The 20,315-nt window shown below is 35.8% G+C and overlaps 4 protein-coding genes across 7 annotated transcripts; 2 read left to right on the top strand and 2 right to left on the bottom strand.

The window, feature by feature from the left end:
• Window positions 1-1,181: 1,181 nt before the first annotated feature.
• On the bottom strand, window positions 1,182-4,675 carry LOC111802664 (triose phosphate/phosphate translocator, non-green plastid, chloroplastic-like). Its single transcript, XM_023687105.1, has 9 exons — window positions 4,115-4,675; window positions 3,296-3,418; window positions 2,999-3,151; window positions 2,475-2,560; window positions 2,282-2,366; window positions 2,004-2,123; window positions 1,855-1,923; window positions 1,609-1,738; window positions 1,182-1,515 (listed from the first exon to the last, which is right to left on the bottom strand). Exons 1-9 carry the CDS (start codon window positions 4,529-4,531, stop codon window positions 1,439-1,441), a joined length of 1,260 nt encoding a protein of 419 aa, XP_023542873.1. The 5' UTR covers window positions 4,532-4,675; the 3' UTR covers window positions 1,182-1,438.
• A 1,573-nt stretch (window positions 4,676-6,248) lies between these two features.
• On the top strand, window positions 6,249-9,878 carry LOC111802666. The gene is made up of 6 exons (XM_023687111.1): window positions 6,249-6,650; window positions 7,241-7,354; window positions 7,836-7,916; window positions 8,387-8,559; window positions 8,655-8,751; window positions 9,375-9,878. Exons 1-6 carry the CDS (start codon window positions 6,354-6,356, stop codon window positions 9,483-9,485), a joined length of 873 nt encoding a protein of 290 aa, XP_023542879.1. The 5' UTR covers window positions 6,249-6,353; the 3' UTR covers window positions 9,486-9,878.
• A 158-nt stretch (window positions 9,879-10,036) lies between these two features.
• LOC111802665 lies at window positions 10,037-16,134 on the top strand. 4 transcript variants are annotated; one of them, XM_023687108.1, is made up of 13 exons: window positions 10,037-10,172; window positions 10,291-10,311; window positions 10,412-10,518; window positions 10,642-10,821; window positions 11,279-11,322; window positions 14,072-14,423; window positions 14,524-14,557; window positions 14,669-14,881; window positions 14,997-15,086; window positions 15,262-15,327; window positions 15,409-15,500; window positions 15,586-15,633; window positions 15,749-16,134. In XM_023687108.1, the coding sequence occupies exons 5-13, from the start codon at window positions 11,292-11,294 to the stop codon at window positions 15,864-15,866; spliced, it is 1,044 nt and encodes a 347-aa protein (XP_023542876.1). In that variant the 5' UTR covers window positions 10,037-10,172; window positions 10,291-10,311; window positions 10,412-10,518; window positions 10,642-10,821; window positions 11,279-11,291; the 3' UTR covers window positions 15,867-16,134. The 4 variants fall into 4 exon arrangements, with proteins under 4 accessions (XP_023542876.1, XP_023542875.1, XP_023542878.1 ...); XM_023687107.1 differs by having other exon boundaries at window positions 10,291-10,518; XM_023687110.1 differs by having other exon boundaries at window positions 10,291-10,518; window positions 11,279-13,233.
• Window positions 16,135-16,591: 457 nt separating this feature from the next.
• Window positions 16,592-19,315, bottom strand: LOC111802663. Its single transcript, XM_023687104.1, has 5 exons — window positions 19,033-19,315; window positions 18,664-18,768; window positions 17,531-17,786; window positions 17,296-17,373; window positions 16,592-17,121 (listed from the first exon to the last, which is right to left on the bottom strand). The coding sequence occupies exons 1-5, from the start codon at window positions 19,069-19,071 to the stop codon at window positions 16,982-16,984; spliced, it is 618 nt and encodes a 205-aa protein (XP_023542872.1). The 5' UTR covers window positions 19,072-19,315; the 3' UTR covers window positions 16,592-16,981.
• Between the last annotated feature and the right edge of the window lie 1,000 nt (window positions 19,316-20,315).

The raw sequence follows: 20,315 nt of genomic DNA, 5'->3' as shown, positions 1-20,315 counted from the left end.
TTCCGATAATTCGTGGGCTTGGTGGGCTCGTTTGAAATTTCCCAGTTAGAGCCGTAATGGGCCTGGTTGATCCATGAACCCGGTAATGGGCTTATAATCAAATATTCTCATATCAGGTAAATTACAATTTTAATTTTTCAACTTCGGTCTTTACAAAGTGAACTTTTAAGTTTTTTTTTTAATTTTTTAAATATTTAATAAAATTTTAAAGTTCCAATTTTGAGCGAATATGTTATGAATATTTAAAAATGAAATAATTAATTATTTAAATTAAAATTTTATATTTAAGAGACGAAAATTTTATATATATATATAAATCTAATATTAATCTCTTATGGGATATAAAATAAAAAATAAATAGGTCTATTAAAATTTAAAGTTCAAGGATCTATCCTATACCTTATAAAATTTAAGGTATAAAATTTAAAATTTAAAGATCTACTGAATACAAACGAAAGCTTAAGAACTAAAATTGTAATTTAACCTGGATTATGTTTCACTTTATCCTTAATAGTTGTTGTATTTAATTATATTTATCACGACAATTTCTAACATTAATTTGATAGTTATTGTTCAAACTTACATTGTTCTCTTTGTGCTTTCCCGCTTTCTCTTTTGAGGCTCTCCTCAAGAGTTTAAAACGTATCGGTTTGAAGAGGTTTCCACACACTTAGAAGGAATGTTTCGTTGTCCTGAAATCTCATAATCCACCCCATCCCCTTAGGGGCCAGTGTCTTTTCCACACACTTTGAAAGAATGCTTCGTAAGGGGCCAACATCTTCATGGACACACTACTCAGTATTTGACTTTGATACCATTGGCAACCGTTCATCCAAGTCCATTGCTGGTAAATATTGTCCATTTTGGCTCATTCCGTATCACCATCAGCCTCGTGATTTTAAAACACATCTACGAGGAAGAGTTTTCCATACCCTTATAAGAAATACTTCGTTCTCCTCTCCAATGTGAGATCTCTTGTATCTTGTACCATGCATAAATGATGAGGTAGTTCTAGTAATAATGGTAAAAATCATTAACTTCCTTATCAGCTACTCATGAGTCAATTCCAAGTTATAATTACACCCTGCTATTTGCAAGAGTGCATTGTGACGGCCTAATTCAATAAGTTTCCACCTGTGTTAAGTAAAAGCAAGTTTGCAACAAGTGGAAAACACACCGCGTTTAAACCTGAAAGCTCAAAAGGTTCGCTTCTAATATTGTGGATGGTCATTTAAACCAAGCGAATCGTGTGTCCAGAGGGAAGGAAGATGGCTATTTATCCACAAAGAATAAAAAGTCATCCTGAAGAGCAGAAGGAAATGGTATAAAACTAAAGAGAACAAAAACCTTACAGTTGTTTTCTACAAACAAATCGTTGATGGATTTATCGTTATCTAGCAGCAAACCAACTTATTAAGGCAAAATTTCATGGGAGGCTTTAAGCTGTCTTTGGCTTAGCTTTGATGCGCTTAACTCTTGAATACAGGAAAACCCCAGCAAGAGCTACTCCAGTGCCTGGATTAGGTCCGAGAACAGTAAGTACTTTTATTGCATCATTAAGTGTTCAACATATATTCACAAACAGAAGATGGAAGCAGCCAATATTACCAAGAGAGTTGATTGGAGAAACTGGTGTTTGGAAGAAGATAACAGAGCTCACGATGACCACAACTCGCTTTACACAATTACCGACCGAGTGGGTAACAGGCGAAACTCTTTGCAAAATCATGTAAGAAACCTGCAAAAGTCACCCCAATGGCTGTCAGGAGAAATTTCAAAAAAAAAAAACTGAAGTACATGTTCAGGAGAAAGTCAAAATTCAGATATCTCACTCGAGATATTGGAAATCTTTACCTGTTGGTATGCATGGAAACAAAGGGCAGCTAGAAGCGACCTAGTGTAGAGTTGGTTCATGTTCAAACCCTGTTATAAAAGAAATTACAATGAGGAACGAAATAAAACTGTATCAAATTTCAACAGAACTTTTATTTTGAGTTACTCACGGCTGATTGAAGGTATGCAGGAGTGAACTTGACACCTTCCATGAAGATAGCCACAGGGGATAGTAAGAAAAAGGACATGACCGTTATAATTGAAAAGAGGGTGATGTTGTCAATTGAATCCTGTTTCAAGAACAAAACGTTGTTACTTTACCACACCAACGAGCAAAGATATTAATAATATTTTCTCATCCATTTAGATATAGAACATATATTCCAAATCAATACAATTGTTAACAGAGCAACACGGGTAACGAGAAAGACGAATCAGTGGTGCTTACATCTTTCTTCACCATGACCTTTTTGCTAAGGACGTTACGAGATTGATTAGTCACATTGGACGCCATTGCACTCCAAAATCCAGCCCTTTTACAAGAAATATGATATATCAGAAATTGCATAAATAATCCATTTTTTAGTCGTCTATTTAAAAGAGTAGACATGAATATTGATATACTAAAACACTCGTCTTACCAGTTGAAGGACGCCTCAGTGGCAGATGCCAATGCAACACCACCAACAATTGGCAGAAGAGATGCAACTACCCAGGGAGTGGGAGTCTTCAAAGACACAAAGACGAACATCAGAGTTAAGATATCACCAATAATGGACAGAAGGGATGCAACAACACAAGCATTTTTTTTTGTTAGGAATCACGACTCTCTACAATGGTATGATATTGTCCACTTTGAGCATAAGCTCTCATGGCTTTGCTTTGGGCTTTCCCAAAAGGCCTCATACCAATGGAGATAGTATTCCTCACTTATAAACCCATGATCTTCCACTAAATTAACCAACGTGGGACTCACTCCCAATAATCCTCAACATTTGTCTCATAATTATAAAAGGTTAATGTTTGGACCTCAAACATAAAAAGTAATAGAACACTTAATTGCTGAAAATCCAGGGCTGACGCTGCTCTGATTTTGGCCAGGGATATGAGCACGTGGTACTAAAATACATAATGATCTAAGTTGTGACCGGACATAAATTCATACCTCTCCAAGAAACATTGCCGACAGGATAACTGAAAAAAATGGCTCCATAGCTTTGATTGTGTGAGTGAACGATACTGCTACTTTCCCAAGACTCATATTTGTAAAAAGGTTCCCCAATGTGTGAACGAATGCCAGCGGCAGAATAGCAGCAAGCTGTTAAGTTTTAAAGAAGTCAAAACCTAGAAACGAAAATTTTTATACAGGAAAATGAAAACCTCAATGAATATTCATTTTTTCAAAACGAGTTGGGCATACAAAAGATTCCTAAAACCTGAAAGATGGTAAAATAACGATTACCTGAGCACCACTGATCTTTGGCTTTTTGTAAAGATTAAGTCCCCACATAAGAAGAACAAGTACAGTGCCTACAGCAAATTGAACTGCAGTGACAGTTACAGGGAACGGGAACACCTTGAGAACCTGCAAACAAGTAGTGTCAGATATTTATCAGCGTCTCCCAAAGAAGCTAGCATTTCAAGTCATCTTAACCAATACAAGTCAAGTTGAAAGTTGAAATGAATAAGCAGGTAAAAGAGTTGCACGAAATATCGAATACTAAGGATCTAATTCCACAGTGTGCTACTTGCGGTCGTTTGCAGAGTAGAAAAACCTCTCAAGGTTAATCAACTTTCAAGTATCAACATACCAGCAAGGGATTAACCATACCTTTTCGTTCCTTCGTCATTATCAAGGTCTTCATACAAAAAACATATTTTCATACGGATTTACTAGGAGATCTTGATTTTACATCTTTATGAGAAAAACTTGTTCTCTACCTCGTCGAAATATGATAATATCGGAGGTGAAAGAGAAAAGCTGGTGTCAATATGTCAGAAGAAAGACTCCTGGATAAATCCTCGGAAAACAATACTGGCCTAGAGAAGAACTGAATATAATATAAGAGACACATCTTACACCATCCTCATGCGTATTTGATTATTAAGATAATTTAAGCATAAGAATACCTATTTCACAAACGGAACATTATGAAGCCTCGGTTTCTAGCTGTACAGACATTTCATGCAAATCGAACAAAATAACAGCTAATTTCTAACAACCGCGCCACACAAAATGCACAAACACCGTAAATTTTCAAAGAAAAAGAAAACACCTAACCTGCTTGTTGTAGATGTTAAAGTAGATGTTGAAAAGGTACCAGAGGCCAAACAACAACCCGAGCTCCAACGTTTTCCTTAGATTACCGCCAGCACTAGCATCCTCTCCTGCGCTATCCGGCACCGCAGTGGCCTGAACCTTGAAATGACTCGCATCAGAATCCGAAGCAAGCGAGAGCACGCCAGTCCATGGCCGGAGTTTCGCGGAGGAAAAAGGAGACGAAGACAGAGTCCAAGATCGCTGCGGCCATGAGGAAGTGAGACGAACATCATTCAGGTCTCCGAGATCTCTGGAATTCGAGGAAGACGAAGAAGATACCCGAACTGAGTTACATCCAGAGCTGAAAGACGAACTCAAAGGCCTCCGTGGCTTGAGAAGAGGAAGAGCAGGCGATAAAGTAACCGCAGAGCTCTGCATTTCGATGGCCTGAGCTCGAGATCTGAGATCGGAGAAGAGAACAAGGCGAAAGAGAAGGACCTCGGAGCGTCCGCCGAGGAGAAAGTTGGTGAAGCAGTGGTTGGTGGCGCGATTGCAATAGCAAGAATGAAGGACTAAGAAGCCGCTTAAATTTGGGGAATTAACTAGTCAAAATTGAGCGCCCAACGACGGATATTCCAAAACCAATTTATTTTTTTATTTTAAAATTTTTAATTATAATATTTATTTAATAATAATACATCAAATTTTATTTTATTTATTTTCAAATATATATATATATATATTTTAATTATAATGTATTTTGTTCTATCCCTTGACCAAATTCAACCTTGTGAGGCTGCGGGACAAAATATTTATAAAATATAAAATACTTTTTAAAAGATGGCAATAAAATGGATAAAATATTTTTTAAAGGCAGCAATAAAGGCACTAAAAAAAACTTGAAAAAATAAATTTTTAAAAAAAACACGCATTTTTCCACCTGCCGGCGATCAATTGGAATAACTTTCTGTTCCTTTTTTGCCCTTTTCACGAAAAAAAAAAAGCAACAAAAAAAAATTAAAATATGATATTAATATAAAAACTATTAAACTTTATAGATTTTTTTTTCACCTACTAACAGTATAAATATGTATTTTTTAATACGATGAATTAAAAATTTTGGAAAAATAATACGGAATTAATAACACGACTTAAACCTAACATAGACGTCAAAATTAATACGAAATCCAAAATTTTGAAAAAATTTTGGAAAAGTATTTTTATTCATTTTTGTAAATGCAATATTTGTTGAGGATGGTTGGGGGAGTACTAGGCTAATTTAGAGAATGATCATGAGTTTATAAATAAAGGAATACATCTCTATTGGTATGAAACCTGTGAAGCCCAAAGTAAAGCGATGAGAGCTTATGCTCAAAGTGGACAATATCATACCATCGTGGAGAGTCTTGATTCTTAACAATCTTAAACATCGTACCATTGTGCGCTCAAAGTGGACAATATCATACCATTGTGGAGAGTCTTGATTCTTAACAATCTTAAACATCGTACCATTGTACTTAAAAGTGGACAATATTATATCATTGTGGAGAGTTTGTTTTTAACAATCTTAACATCATACGGTCGTGGAGAGTCTTCATTCTTAACAATCTTAAACTCTAATTTAGGCGTCAAAATTAATTAAATACAGGCTAATTTAATTATATATAAAAAAAAGTTTAAAGATATATTTAAAGTAAAAAAAAAATAAAAATTAGAAGGGAAGGGTATTAATGGAATTTTTATTTTTAAAATTTTTCTAAAATTTCAAAATAAAAGTTTTAAAGCTATTTTAAAGATTTAAATAATTAAAAAAATATTATTGGATTTTTTGAAAATTTAGAAGTATTTAAATAAAAAATGAGCTGCGTATAATTACCATCACCAGCTGTCACTCGTCTAAGACGACAGTACTACGAAGGACCACAGTGTATCTGACACGTGTAATTTTCTGTTCCACGTACTTAAATCCTTTTACATTAAATAAGTATTTAGAAAGGAAAATAGTAAAATGCTGTTTTCCCACAAACCCTACTTAATCTCATCCACTTTAGGGTCATTTTAGGGGTAATTACGTAACTTCACTTATTTTTTTGGATTTTAGTTAATAACGCGCGTACAAGTATCGTTATATGCTGAAGAACAGAGCATCTTCGCTGCCATACAGGATTCCAATTCTCGCTTCGTGTTACATTGATCAGAACAGAGAATCTCTTGATTTGAACAGTGAGAATTGCAGCAGGATTTCGGAGAAGTGGAGAGGATGCATTCTTTGAGCTTCAAGGTTTTTGGTGATTTTAATGCGGGGTCGAGGATGAATTTACCGGGACGAGGAAGCTTTTGTGTTCCGGAAATGGAGGTCGGGATGATGAGGTGTTTTGGGGGTCGTCGAGCATTTGGAAGAAATTGTTGGATTGTAGCATGCGCTTCGGAGAGGAATGGTGATGGTGGAGGAAGTCAGAGCCAGAGTGCGAGTACGAGTCGGAGTCGTTCGTTTCTGTCTCGCAGTGAAACTTATGCACTACTGAAGCAGCAATTGGAGGTTGCCGCCAAGTCCGAGGTCTCTCTCTTGTTTTCTCTTTCTCTCACAACTATGAGTCTCATAAATCAACGTGTTTAAGCTAATCGGCGATGTTCACTCGTCTGGTGGAATCTTTAATTTTCATTGATGCATCGGATTATTGACTATTGCCGCTAGGTCATCTTTTAATTGCTAGTTAGATTGATTCCGCAGAGATTTCTGGTTAAGGAGCTTTGTTATACTTATCAATGTTTGTTTATGATCAGATATGCGTTTACTCGTGTTCTATTGTTTCTATGTGCTGGAGTTCTCTCATGTCTGCTCGGTTGTAGATTCTATTTGGTATGTAGCTTTCCATGTAAAATATGGTTGAATGGAAAGGCAATATCAGGACTGGAATATGTTTTGCAATCTGAATATGCTTGGACATTCACTGGTTCCCTCATTTGGCCTTAATTTATGGCCTGAAAAAGTTCAAGTATCTGGCTAGATGCGCCCTCTAGAAACTTGAAGGCCCCTCCCCAAAAGACTACATTAGAGTAGTAGGTGAAACAATTGTAATTCTTACGTTTTCAAATGCTACGTTCAGTTTATGGATTTTTCCTCTGAATGTCACTTGCTAACTCTAGGATTATGAAGAAGCTGCAAGGATACGTGACTCGTTAAAATTATTTGAAGAGGAAGAGCCAGTTTTGCGCCTTCGAGGACTGATGAAGGAGGCTATTTCTAGTGAGAGGTTTGAGGTACACATTGTTCCAGATCTCGTCACTATTGCCATGCTATTCTACTATGCAATCTTTCATTATTGACAATATTTTCATTTTACTTGAGACTTGAGAGTAGACTATAACAGAATGTTCTTCGAGCACTCAGTACTGCATAATTGTTATTCGGGTTCTTCATAATACTCTGGTTGGTTTGGTTGCTTTGACTTCGTTTGATCCTGACGACAGGAAGACATAAAATAGACTAATGCCAACTATCACCCTGTTCTATGAATGACTGATAAATATAATGCCTTCAAAACCGATGGACATATGCCTTTTTCAGTTTTGGCCCTTGGGGTTAATAATTTGATAAATATATTTTATTAATTTTTGTACAAGCTTGGCACAAGTCGATGGCTGCAGCCTTGACTGACTCCACAACTTTATTACATCTCGTAATACCATGTTTTCACCACTACCTTTTTGCAATTATCTATTTGAAAAAATTTCTTCTCAGGATGCTGCTAAATATCGTGATGAGCTGAATGAAATTGCTCCTCACAGTCTTTTGAAGTGTGCAAGTGATGCGACAACTTTGGTACATTTTTTTATCTTCTTATGAATGTTATTGATGGATTAAATAACACACCGTTTTTCAATTTATAAAAGTAACCTCCTCTTGCTATCTGAATCAAACATACTATCCTATGTGCTATTAAAAAATGATAATCATTCCCTCCAGAATAAATTGATTAGAGAAACGGAGTGTGTAGAAGCTAGAATCTCCATGTGTGAGCGGATGAAAATCTTGACAGTAGACATAATTTTGATTGATTCTGTAGTGTTATGAACCAAAATAAAAGATAAGAGAACTACGCAAGTAATTGGAGGTACTTGGATCCTTTCTATCTTGAAATCACTCAGGCCTAAACCAACTGAATCAATGCTTAACTTCCTCCTTTCCCACTTCCCCATTCATAATCAAATACAATGACTAACTCTCTATTATTTACTAATAAACCCCTATAATACTACTAATTCCCTTCTAATGTCATTCCTCTCATGTAGGGTATAAGGGTACAAGTCAGGAGTGTTTACATAGAAGGCCGAAGCCAGCCTTCGAAGAATCAGTACTTTTTTGCATATCGAATTAGAATAACCAATAATTCAAACCGGCCAGTTCAACTTCTCAGAAGACATTGGATTATCACTGATGCAAATGGGAAAACAGAAAATGTCCGGTAAGTTTGACTTGCTTATATACATTCCTCCTTGATGCATTAAGCCTGTGAAGGTCTTCCCCCGCTCAACCTGGACGTGTTTTTTATTTTTGCAGGGGTGTTGGTGTTATTGGTGAACAACCAGTTATACTTCCCAAGACTGGCTTTGAATATTCATCAGCATGCCCATTAACTACTGCTAATGGTAGAATGGTTAGAACGATTTTACCTATATGAACTTCTTGTTGTTTATATTCTTTTTCCATTTGTAATTATATCAGTTTTTCTGATCCAGTAGAAGGACTGCTATAACGTATTGTCTTAAACATGAGTAAAATTTATAGTCAAACTTCGTTTCATAAATTCACATGTGGAGTGCACACTTCAAACACGCTTTCATTGGGAATTTTTTGTTTTGCTTTTTAGTGGGACATCCATGATGCAATATTATTTTCTTTCTTATTTATGTCTAACAAGGTAAGAAGCTGTAAGTTCTTGATATTTTTTTAAACTCAGAAATGTCTAACAAGCCTGAACATCCATGGTAGACGAAAAAGAAAAAGCCTCACGAGGCATTTCTCTTGAAATTGCATGCTAAATAAACTGTTATCATTTGGTAATTGCTCGTTCACATTGCATATCACATCATGTTTTCTTTCAAATTCTACGCATCTGCTCATTTTATGAGTGGAATTTTTCTTAATTGGAAAAACAGAATGTTTAATTTCTTTTACTTTTACATCATAAATTAGATCTTAATCTTACTTGTGAATTCATGCTTTTCTGGCATTATGAAAATGGGTGGTAAACCTGAGTTCTTACTAAATGTGGTGTAGGAAGGTGACTATGAAATGAAGTACATCGACATTGTGGGAGAACAATCATTTAACGTTGCTATTGCTCCATTTTCTCTCTCCATATTAGGAGATAGCACAGACGCTTTCTAAGGTGTAAACTGCAACCAAAGGTCAGCCAGGCAGAGGTTTTTTGGAACATCAAGAGCTCTGTTGATAAAGCTGTTTGCAGATTTTGTAGATATTCTTTCATTGGGGATGCGATAGACCAAACCTTGCCAACAAATCCATGATAGTCCCAAATGAATATGGAAATGTTAGGAGTTTCTTTGTTTATAAACTCCGGAGAGAAATGTTGTAAAGATCAACGTGTGTATAGATTTGTTGCCACTTCAATTATAGTAGGTAGACCCAATTCATTATTTTGAAATTGAACCATATTGTATTAAAAAATTATCTGTCACACCCACCAACCAGCATATTAGATTAATGTTGCACCCGTCTTGATGATAAAAATGTGGCGAGAATCTCATATTTATGTTCAGCTGTACGACGCAGTCTTGCTCTAAATTTTCTTTCTTGTAGGTTTTAATGCTTCTACTTCGTCACAATGCTGCCTTGACTGATTGGTCAGCGGAGTTAACATGCTTGTTTAATTTGTTATTATTAATATCCTTTACCCTTGTCCTTTATCTCTGGCTTTTGACCAATTATTTATTACTAACTATTCCCAGCCCATAAAATTACAGGAACTTTGCTGGAAATTTGGAGAGTTCAATATGGGATTGGCGCTCTTGACCAGGGCGGCATCGAGTGAATGACCAAGGCAGCAGACAGTTGGTACAATTATTTGAACATTATTTCTACCAACTATTTTACATTATTTGAAGACCCATTTACTATGTTTTTACACATGTTTATTACTGCCTCTAAATTCAAACTTTCCCAATTAACCCAGGGATTCTCACTGCCAATTAAGGTGCCTGATCTTACTTAGCCTATGAACATTCCACCCTATAAATAATTAATCAACTTCGGAGGTAAAAAGTTATATAAAATGCTCTTTGTTTTGGTTATAGCAAAAGGCCAAAATGGAGTCTCTCAGAGAAAATGGTACTTTTTGGATGAACCAATCCTGCCCATATCCATGACTTTTCAAAACAGTGAGCTGATGCATGGTGGTTAGGTGAGTCTTTGAAGCATTGAAGTGTGTTGGTTGCAGTTTTCTTGTGCACTTTTTTTGTATTGGTTCTTTTTTTTTTTTTTTTTTTTCATCTTACAGTTCCTTGTACTGCACTACAAACTCCAGAGACTGAAGACGTGAAAAACACAATTGCTTAGCCATTACAGCTTTGGCTTTGCACTTTTGGAAGTCTTTTCAGACGCATTCTATTTATGCATTTGCTCCTCTCTGCCCTCGCATTCTGCATTCTTTAACTGCATGGGAGTTTGCTTCAGTCCCTTCACCAGTGATCACTCAAAACTCCAGGTTTCTCTCTCTCTCTCTCTCTCTCTCTTCTTTACAAATATGCTTATTTTGATACTTAAGTATTAGAGGGAGCTAGAGAATAAGGGTATGCTCTGCAACACAAGTTTATAATTTGAATGTCTGTTTGGTTCCTACTTGGCTTCATCTCTGAACAAATTCCTCTTTTTATGAGTATTAGTTTGAATTACTAAAAGAAGGGGAAAAAGCAACATGTATTTATACTGAAAATATATATATATATATATCGAAGTAATTATCTCTTGTCATAAAGGATATTTTCTTCCCAAATTGTCAGTGTAACTTCGCTTTCTTCCTTTTGATTTTATGTTTTTTTTTTTTAATCCTCTATAGTACTTTATTACAGCTAGCTATTGTTATTTTTCTCCTCTTTTTGCTTCAATATAGACAGCAAGAAAAAAACAAATGAAGTTATTTATAACATTCTCCAATTTCACAGGGAGTGCAGCAAGATGGAAGATGGGCCTTGGACTTTGCTTACAGGTGATTAAATCTAACCTTCCTGTTTTTTTTCAAGTTTTAATTATATTACATTACTTATACATTTACCCTTTATATTGATTCTCTAAATACCCATTTTTCTCTTCTTTGAAAATGTTTTTTTGAGGTATAGACATGTTATTCAAAATTTTGAAAAATTGGATTAATCTTTTGAAAATGATCGTATGCAAGCATCGAACCCCACGTAGCATTATTGGACAACCTGATGATCCGACAAGGCTCTGCTTAACAGTCTCTTGCATGGCTCAATTTGTCATGTTTTGACCCACCCAAGTTTGATAGCCTGAAAATAGAGGAGAACCCATCTACGCACGCCTATTGGTGCTCTTGCAAAACCCTAAGTCGGTATTGTCTAAGATCTGTTCTTGTGGTTGAAGGGTAGCAAGCAATTAGGCCTACAAGTATCCTTAATAATAGTTCAAACATTTATATAAGTTTATTTCTATCAACCTTCAACCAAGAAGTTAGAGATTCGAATCTCTCACTCAATATCTAGTTGAACTAAACAAGAATAAATATTCTTTTAATATAATAAATATATAATATAGAGATCGAACCTCGAGAATAAGACCCGACACAAAAATAAAAAGAACATAGTTTCAAATTAGATAGGAGTGAGAAATATCCAGTCTTAGCACTAAAGTCTTTCAAACCATTTGTTTCAAAAAGAAAAAGAAAAACAAAAGTCTTTCCACCATTATTTTTCGGATTTATTTTTTTAATCGGTAAACGCCTTTATACATTATTAGAGGTCCTTTTTTTTTTTTTGCCACAAGGGAAAAGGGTCCCAATGCAAGGAGGACATATGTCACGTGTTAGGGGCCCACCCCTACTCCTATGTAAAACACAGCAATCTTATTATGCCTTCTCATAAAGCTTACATGACGATTTTGACCTTAAAATTGATCATGGATTGCTCAATATCAGACGGCTCAAAATCACTGGTCAAAAATTTTGGTCCCACTTCCAATTATGGTGCTTCAATAACCAAATCATTCCCTTACCTTTTCAATTCCTCTGCTTTGCTCCATAAAATCACTCACAATCATATGTTATTATTATTATTATGCTTATTGTTATCCTTTATTAGATTTTATAAGCTATCATAAATTCATAATTGTATAAAGTGTGCGTTGTTCGTTATGTGTATTTAATTATATATATTTTTTTTAATTTAAGTATTTATATAAGTGTATTGATTTAGTCTTTAGTTAAAAAAAACGGAATATTCAAATTTTTTATAATCATCTGATTTTTTATTTTAGAAAATGAAGTTTAAAATAGGACTTCCATTTATAGCTAAATTTATTTATTTTATTATCTAATTTTTATAAATGCTTTTAAAATCAAAGGTAAGTAATTGTGAGGAAATAAATACAATTCTTGAAAATAGAAAATTGAAAATGAAAAAGAAAAATCAAAATACAAAATGGAGTCCTAGTAAATTTCTCCTTTTTCTTATTTATTTATATTTTAAATTTGGAGTTTTAATAATTTCAAATTTAGAATGGTTAATGAAGATGTGAGATTTAATTGCCATAAATTGTCCATTATTTTTATAAGCTTATGCACTCAAGCACAATTATTCTCTCTTCATTGACTCATTTTGAAAATGAAAACCAAGCAAAGGGGACACAAATTCCCTTGCGCCTTGGAAAATTAAAAAAAAAAAAAAAAAAAAAAAAACAAAATTTGCATGGAAATATGGGGAGAGCTTGGAATTTTGCAGAGGATTCTGTAGTTGATGTAATAGGCAAAAAGAGAAGCTTACACTCAAAGCTCCACAGGCCTTTTCTTCTCTCTCTCTTTCTCTGTTCTTTGCTTTATTTAATTCGTCTTCCAAGCCGAAGAAGGAAAGCATCTCCCTCCTTCCCCGCTTTCTTCCTCTCCATTGTAAGTATAAACTCTTTTCTTCGCTTAGAATTTAGCTGCTTCTCCTGTTCATTCCTTACAGTATATATTGTTTGTGAATGTCGGTTACTCGGTTTTCATATTTCTTTCCTAAAACTTATCTGAAGTTTCGAATCTGTCTTCCCCCATTTCGGATGTTTCATTGGTCAAATGGGAAATGGGTTGTTCTTGCTTTTAGTTTCTTATCCATCTCAAGCTTCTTCTGCGTATTTTCATTATTTTATGCATAAGATTCTTCCTTAAACATGCCGGCTTTGGCTCTGCTTTGCATTTTTGGATTGTGATGATGTTTCTGCTCAGCTTTCTTCTACCTGGGTTCTCCAGAAAGTTTGTGATTTTTTCTTAAAATAAATGTTGTTTCATCTTGTTCTTTGTTAACAAGATATTCTTTTATTTGGGTTTTCTGCTCTGGGTAGTGGGAGTTTTGATTTTGATCATCTTGTTTCTGGTTTTCAACAGCCATTCTTTCTTTTGGGTTTCCCAGTCGCCTTCAATCCTGTCATTTTTTTTGTCTTTTGGTTCTCAGATTCCCCGAAAATAAGTGGTCACTGTCAATTCTTTTTATTTCTCTTCTGTCCATCCTCAATATTCTTTCCCCTTTTCCAATTAGCTGGAAACATCAGGGGTTTCAATTAACTGATTCTTTCTTACCCAACATAACCTCTTAATTGAAGAGGGAAATTTCAGTTTGTTCCACCATTTTGTATTCTTCATTCTCAAGGAAAATCACTTTCCTTCTCTAAACCCACATTTGGCTTATCCCCTTGACCAAAAAAGCTCCATTTTTCCAACTCTGGTGACAAAATGAGTTTCTTAACAGGATCCCCCACAAAATCTTGGCAACCGATCATGACAGATGACACAACAACTTCCAGTTACTGGCTCAACTGGAGGGTCCTGCTTTGCATTATATGGGTTCTGGTGACACTGAGTTTTGCATTGTTCTTGATATGGAAATATGAGGGCCGTAGGAATAAGGCATGTGATGGAGAAGAAACTCAGGAAGAAGAAGCTGGAGCTTTGTATGATGATGAAACATGGCGGCCCTGTTTTAAGGGAATACATCCTGCTTGGTTGTTGGCCTTTCGAGTATTGGCTTTCTGTGTGCTCTTGGTGCTTCTAATTGTCACTGCTATTGTTGATGGAGGCGACATATTTTACTTCTATACTCAGTAAGTTTTCAAGAGAAATGGGAAAATTTTGTGTGAAATTTCCAACATTTTATAAGCTCAAAGAAGAGATTCAAAGTTTTGGTTGTGTTGCTTGAAACAGGTGGACTTTTACTTCAATCACCATTTATTTTGGGGTATGTCCCATCATTTTCAAAGAGCCTTTTCTCAACATATTTTCCTCTATATCTCTATCTCTCCCTTTTCATTGGTCATTTGCTTATGAATTTCCGATGTTCTGTTCTTAGCTTGGATCACTGCTCTCCATTAATGGCTGCTACCAATATCAGAAGAAAGTTGGCGGTGAGAAAGTGGATAATGTGGAGGGAGATGCAGAACAAGGCACTTCTGCAGGTGGAAACGGTTCAAATTCAGAGAAAAATCCATCCCTTCGTGATGAACATCATCTCAGGCGTCAACCTGCCGGATTTTGGGGTTATCTCTTTCAGATTATTTTCCAGGTTGGTGCATTGAGTTTCTTTATTTTGTAGGTTTTTAAAAAATTAAAAAAAAAAAAAAAAAAAGGTTCCCTTTCATTAATCTGCTGACCTTTTTGCTATCTGTTGTTCTTGAAAGATGAATGCAGGTGCTGTTATGCTGACAGATTGCGTCTTTTGGTTCATAATTGTTCCATTTCTCACTATCAAAGATTACAACCTTAATTTTGTAAGTGCTTAACGGCTGCAAATTGAGTTTATGAAATTTCTGAACTGCTTGGGAGCTCAATTCTACTTGTGATTTCAAAATGATTCTAAGAAGGTTTTCAAGTGGCTTGTAATTGCCTTCAAACACACTCAACTTCATTGTTCTAAATAGCAATTTTGTTCCTTTTTTGTGGCAGTTGATAATAAACATGCATACAATCAATGCCGTTTTCTTGCTTGGAGACACCGCTTTGAATTCTTTGGTAAGTAATGAAAATAACTCCATTTTGCTTCTCTTTTCTTGTTATATCATAGCTCAGTTCTTATCTGTTACAACTTTTCAGCCATTCCCCTGGTTTCGGATCGGATATTTCTTCCTCTGGACAGTCATTTATGTAATTTTTCAATGGATCGTTCATGCTTGTGTGAGACTATGGTAAAATCACTGGCCTCTCTCTTATTTTCTTTCCAATTTGTTCATATTCATGTCGATACAACAATGGTTTCTCCCTACAAAACAGGTGGCCATATCCATTTCTAGATCTCTCATCTTCATTTGCCCCGCTTTGGTAAGTCTCTCAGAGATTTCTTGTGACCCTGTTCTACATTTTCAAATATGCTTCCATTATGCGTATGAACTCGTGGTAGTTAACTGATCACCTTATGCTTTCAATGAACGTGAAGGTACTTGTCCGTGGCTCTAATGCACATTCCTTGCTATGGCATCTTCATACTGATCATGAGACTAAAACACCATGTATTTTCGAAACGGTGCCCGCAATCCTTTCAATGTACGAGGTAGTCGAGAAAGACCTGAAAGATATCGTTAAAATTCTCCGAAGGAGAACAAAAAAGCAGACTTAATACAATTGATCAAAAGGGAAAAGTGTATGATGTACACGAGTTAATGCAAATCTTTATAGGGAAAAAAAGGAGCAAAAGATTCAAGGTTTTCTTAGGCAATTAGATATAACTTATTATATGTATGTAACCCACAGGAAGGAACATTTTCAATTTGGTATAGAATATAAAGAGAGCTCAGCTTTGTTCTCTATCTGTGCCCACCACCATATCCATCCTTTCTATTCATTTGTCATTTTTTCATTTGCCCTTTCTCTTTTCCCTATATGGGATTGAATTCCTGCCTTGCCAACATCGAAATTGATAGATTAGATTCTTTGCATTGGATGCCAGTGGGGAGACCCAAAAGGGTGCGAGAATATGAACATCCTTTTACTTTGGAATTTACAAATGCTAGTTGTAAGGAAAAGTTTGGATCCATCACTGTCTCTGCTTTTTCCGCCTTAGAAACCCATAACCAAAACCTATCGAGATCTAAAAACATATCTCTCCATGGCACTGATAGTAAGCACGATGTGGTTCGAGACTTTAGTGGGTCTATTAATCGAGATCAATCAATCATTTATTCCCAATGATTGTGGTGGATATCAAAATTTACTCATGACATAGATCTTGCACAGTCCATTTATTGGATTGAGACTATGCAACTCTAAAAAGCAAGTCAAATGATTAAAGCTCATGAAGGATTATTACTCAATATTCCAATCCATTTGGTTTCATCTCCCACATCCATATACTTGAAGGATCAACTCAATGTTTAAACAAAATTGAATAGGAAATGTTGGAAGATAGAATCAACCAACAATTGGTTTATAAGACAAATCTTCGAACGTATAGAGCTCCGGGGGTTTCGACCATTCAACCATTCGACCGATGCCCTCTAAAAGGTGAATGAGTAGGCTAATTACTAAAGAAACGAGATGAAACAATCGAGTAGAAACATATTTTTTCCCCCCCTAAATTGTTAGTCCCCAAGAATGGGCAGTTTATTGTCTTCAAAACCACCACAAAATCCAGCAAATATGGTAGAAAGAAGCTTGGGAGATGTCATTGAATCTATTTGTTCAAGCTTTCTTCTAATCTCTCAATAGCAGCACCGACGCCACTCTTTGATTCTCCCTTTTGAATTGTACTAGGATAAGCCAGTGCTTCACTACCTTCATTTGCTTTCTCTACAAGCTTTAAATGAAGCCAACCTGTGATCAAAATGTCTCTTTAGCAACAGCCACCAACGCTTTCTAACAAGCTTACCCACCACTTTTTGTTTCTTTTATTATACTCAAAAAGTTCAAGAATTCAGGGAATTTTCACGTGGAAAAGGATTCCTATAACCAAGCAATAAAACACCACATTCAACATATAACTATTACCAAGAGGGAAGCAAAATGCTGCACCAAGAACAGCTCCCATCGCTACGTTCCTAGCACGCCACTTGAGCGATCCCGGCACTGCAAAGTAAGCCATATAGCAAAATAAGCTCAGGAGAACATGCATTGTTCATATATTCAAACATTTAAGATGCTCCAAGCTTCAAAGTAAGAATTGATAAAACTAGGATAAGGCATAACTCGATGGAATTAGACCCAAGGAATAGCTGCTGCTTACATATTAGACCAAATGTAGCAGCTGTGGCAGAACCAGCAGCAGCGACATTGAAAACATCATGCACGCCGCGCTTCTCGGCTAGCAGATTTTGTAGACCGTAAAATGCAGCTGTAAACATCCCGAGACGCACACCGCCAACTATCGAGCCTCGTGTTACTCTGATAAATCTTTTCTCCATTGCATCTCTGATTAACCTATATTGTTCTCGCTTGTCAGGTGTGCTCCCAAGCTTCAATGTAACTTCTGCATCCTTGCTCTGTCAATTGTCATATTTCTCTCTCAAATTTCATCCAGTTTGAAAATTTTGATTTGAATATATGAGTCATTTCAGGAAGGAGAATTGCAAAGGATACTGCATATATATGAGGAGAAAATGCTTGATAGTATAGGTAACCGCCTAAGTTCACCACTAGCAGATTATATATATATGTATATATATGAGGAGAAAATGCTTGAGAGTATATGTAACCGTCTAAGCTCACCAGTAGCAGATATTGTCCTCTTTGGATTTTGGGTTTTCCTTTATGGGCTTACCCTCAAGATTTTTAAAACGCGTCTGCTAGGAAGAGGTTTCCACACCCTTAAATGTTTTGTTTCCCTCTCCAACCGATGTGAGATCTCACAATCCACTCCCATTATGGCCCAGCGTCCTCGTTGGCACTCGTTCCTCACTCCAATCGATGTGGGATCTCACAGTCCACCCCCTTCGGAGCCCAACATTCTCGTTGGCACTCGTTCCTCTCTCCAGTTGATGTGGGATCTCACAATCCACCCCTTTGGGGCCAGCGTCCTTGCTAGCACACCGTTTGGTGTTTGGCTCAGATACCCATTTGTAACAACACAAGTCCACCGCTAGCAGATATTGTCCTCTTTGAGCTTTCCCTTTCAGGCTTCCCCTCAAGGTTTTTAAAATGAGTCTACTATAGAGTGGTTTCCACACCCTTATAAAGAATGTTTCGTTCCCTTCTCCAACCGATGAGGGATCTTACACTATCTCATCTCACCATTGTATCATTTCATCACAACCTCCAAGCAGCCAGCAGCAAGAAAAACACATAAAAATTTCTGCAAATCCTAAAATACAATTACAATAGAACATTGGGGATTTTTGTCCCCCAAGAAAATTAACTTACCACCGAAGCTGCTGCTTCTTTGCTTCCTCCATAAAACATCCCTGCAAACACTGCAATAGTTGTTGCCGTCCCCCAATTCACAGTTCCAGTCAATTTTTTAGTAACCTGCTTAAATGGACAATTAGAAGAGACCTTTAGGTATACAGTACATTGATCAAGTGAGCAATCATAAAAGCCGTTTCTAGACCCAAAGAATCATAAACAAACGAAAATTCATTCTAAATCTAACAAAGAATTTGAATTGCCTTGTAAACTCGTATACTCCAAATAATTACAAAGAGAAACCTAATTCAATAACCGAGAGACGCCTTTCAGATGATAAAATTGTGAGAGAGCAAGAAATGTTAGTTCCAAGACAGAAATTCTTACATTTGAGACGGTTTCTTCGGATTTCTCAGTGGCTTCCATCGTCAAATAGATCTCAAACTATAAACTTAAATCAAATGGTAACGCTACAATACCGAAGGCCAGGAAATCATCGATCACGGCGAGATCATCCTTTCGCCGTCCGTCAATATAAAGAAACAGTACCTCAAGTAAGATTCAGAAGTGAACAGGCAAGCAGAAGGTGGGGATGAACTTTGGACGATGAAGATGAAGAGGCGGAGATGGCTTCAGCTGAGTCGCTCTGTTAATCGAAGCTCCATTGTAACGCGCCCTATTTTAGTAATTTTATTTTTAATTAGAAAAATAAATCGAATTTTTTTAGTATATTAAATTTTTAAAAATAGATTTTTAATTGAAGTCTCAAATTCATTCCTTATAATAAATAAGTTTTTTTTTAAATTTTTTTTTTTTTGTTTTTAAATATGACATGATTTTTAAACCGTTTTTAAAAATAAAAACATAAAATAAAAGAAACTTATTATTTTTGTAAATTTGATTTTTAATAACTAAATAATTTTTAAAGAGAAGCGTTTAAATTCGTAATAAATTTTTTTGATCGAGGGGAGGCATCTCGAGTTTAAAAAAAATGAAAATTAACGTTTTGTTGCGATGAATAGATTAGTCGAAACTAGTTCTCCTCAACCATTCTAAGATTAGTCGAAACTAGTTCTCCTCAACCATTCTAGACGGGTTAGCTCGGGTTGAACCATTTTTGTAAAACCAATTCTCTTCAACCATCATAGAAATAAAGTTTTCAAAATGTTTGTGGGGAAGATCGGGTGAACCATTTTTGTAGAACCAATTCTCTTTGACCATCATAGAAATAAAGTTTTCAGAATGTTCGTGGTAAGATCGGGTCAAGCCAATTTTGGATAAATTCTAATCAAATTCATTCCAACTTATCTATAAGATATTAAGGTTGGGTTGACTCCATTGGTTCCAATCAATATCATGTCAAAACTACATTGATCAAACTTGACTATCTACCTCCCAACGTATGATGTTCTACCATTACCATGCAAGGCAAATCGACTACCATGATGTATACACAAGGAAGAGAGTGTAAAATGCACAAACTATATACGGAAAGAAATCAGAAACTCAGTGTTAATTCATAGTGAAACTATTAACAAAATCATGTTCCAACTAAAAAGTGTATTGATTCTTCAATGTTCATTGTTCATCGAAAACTCTGTTTTCAAAAATCTGCCGATGAGATTACAGAAAAAGGAAAAGAAAGCCATCGAGAAACAAACTGAAAACCA

This window comes from Cucurbita pepo, chromosome LG09 (assembly GCF_002806865.2).
Source record: "Cucurbita pepo subsp. pepo cultivar mu-cu-16 chromosome LG09, ASM280686v2, whole genome shotgun sequence".
Classification (NCBI taxonomy): domain Eukaryota; kingdom Viridiplantae; phylum Streptophyta; class Magnoliopsida; order Cucurbitales; family Cucurbitaceae; genus Cucurbita; species Cucurbita pepo.
The sequence above is the reverse complement of the archived record's forward strand: the minus strand, read 5'-3'. Positions and strand labels throughout refer to the sequence as shown.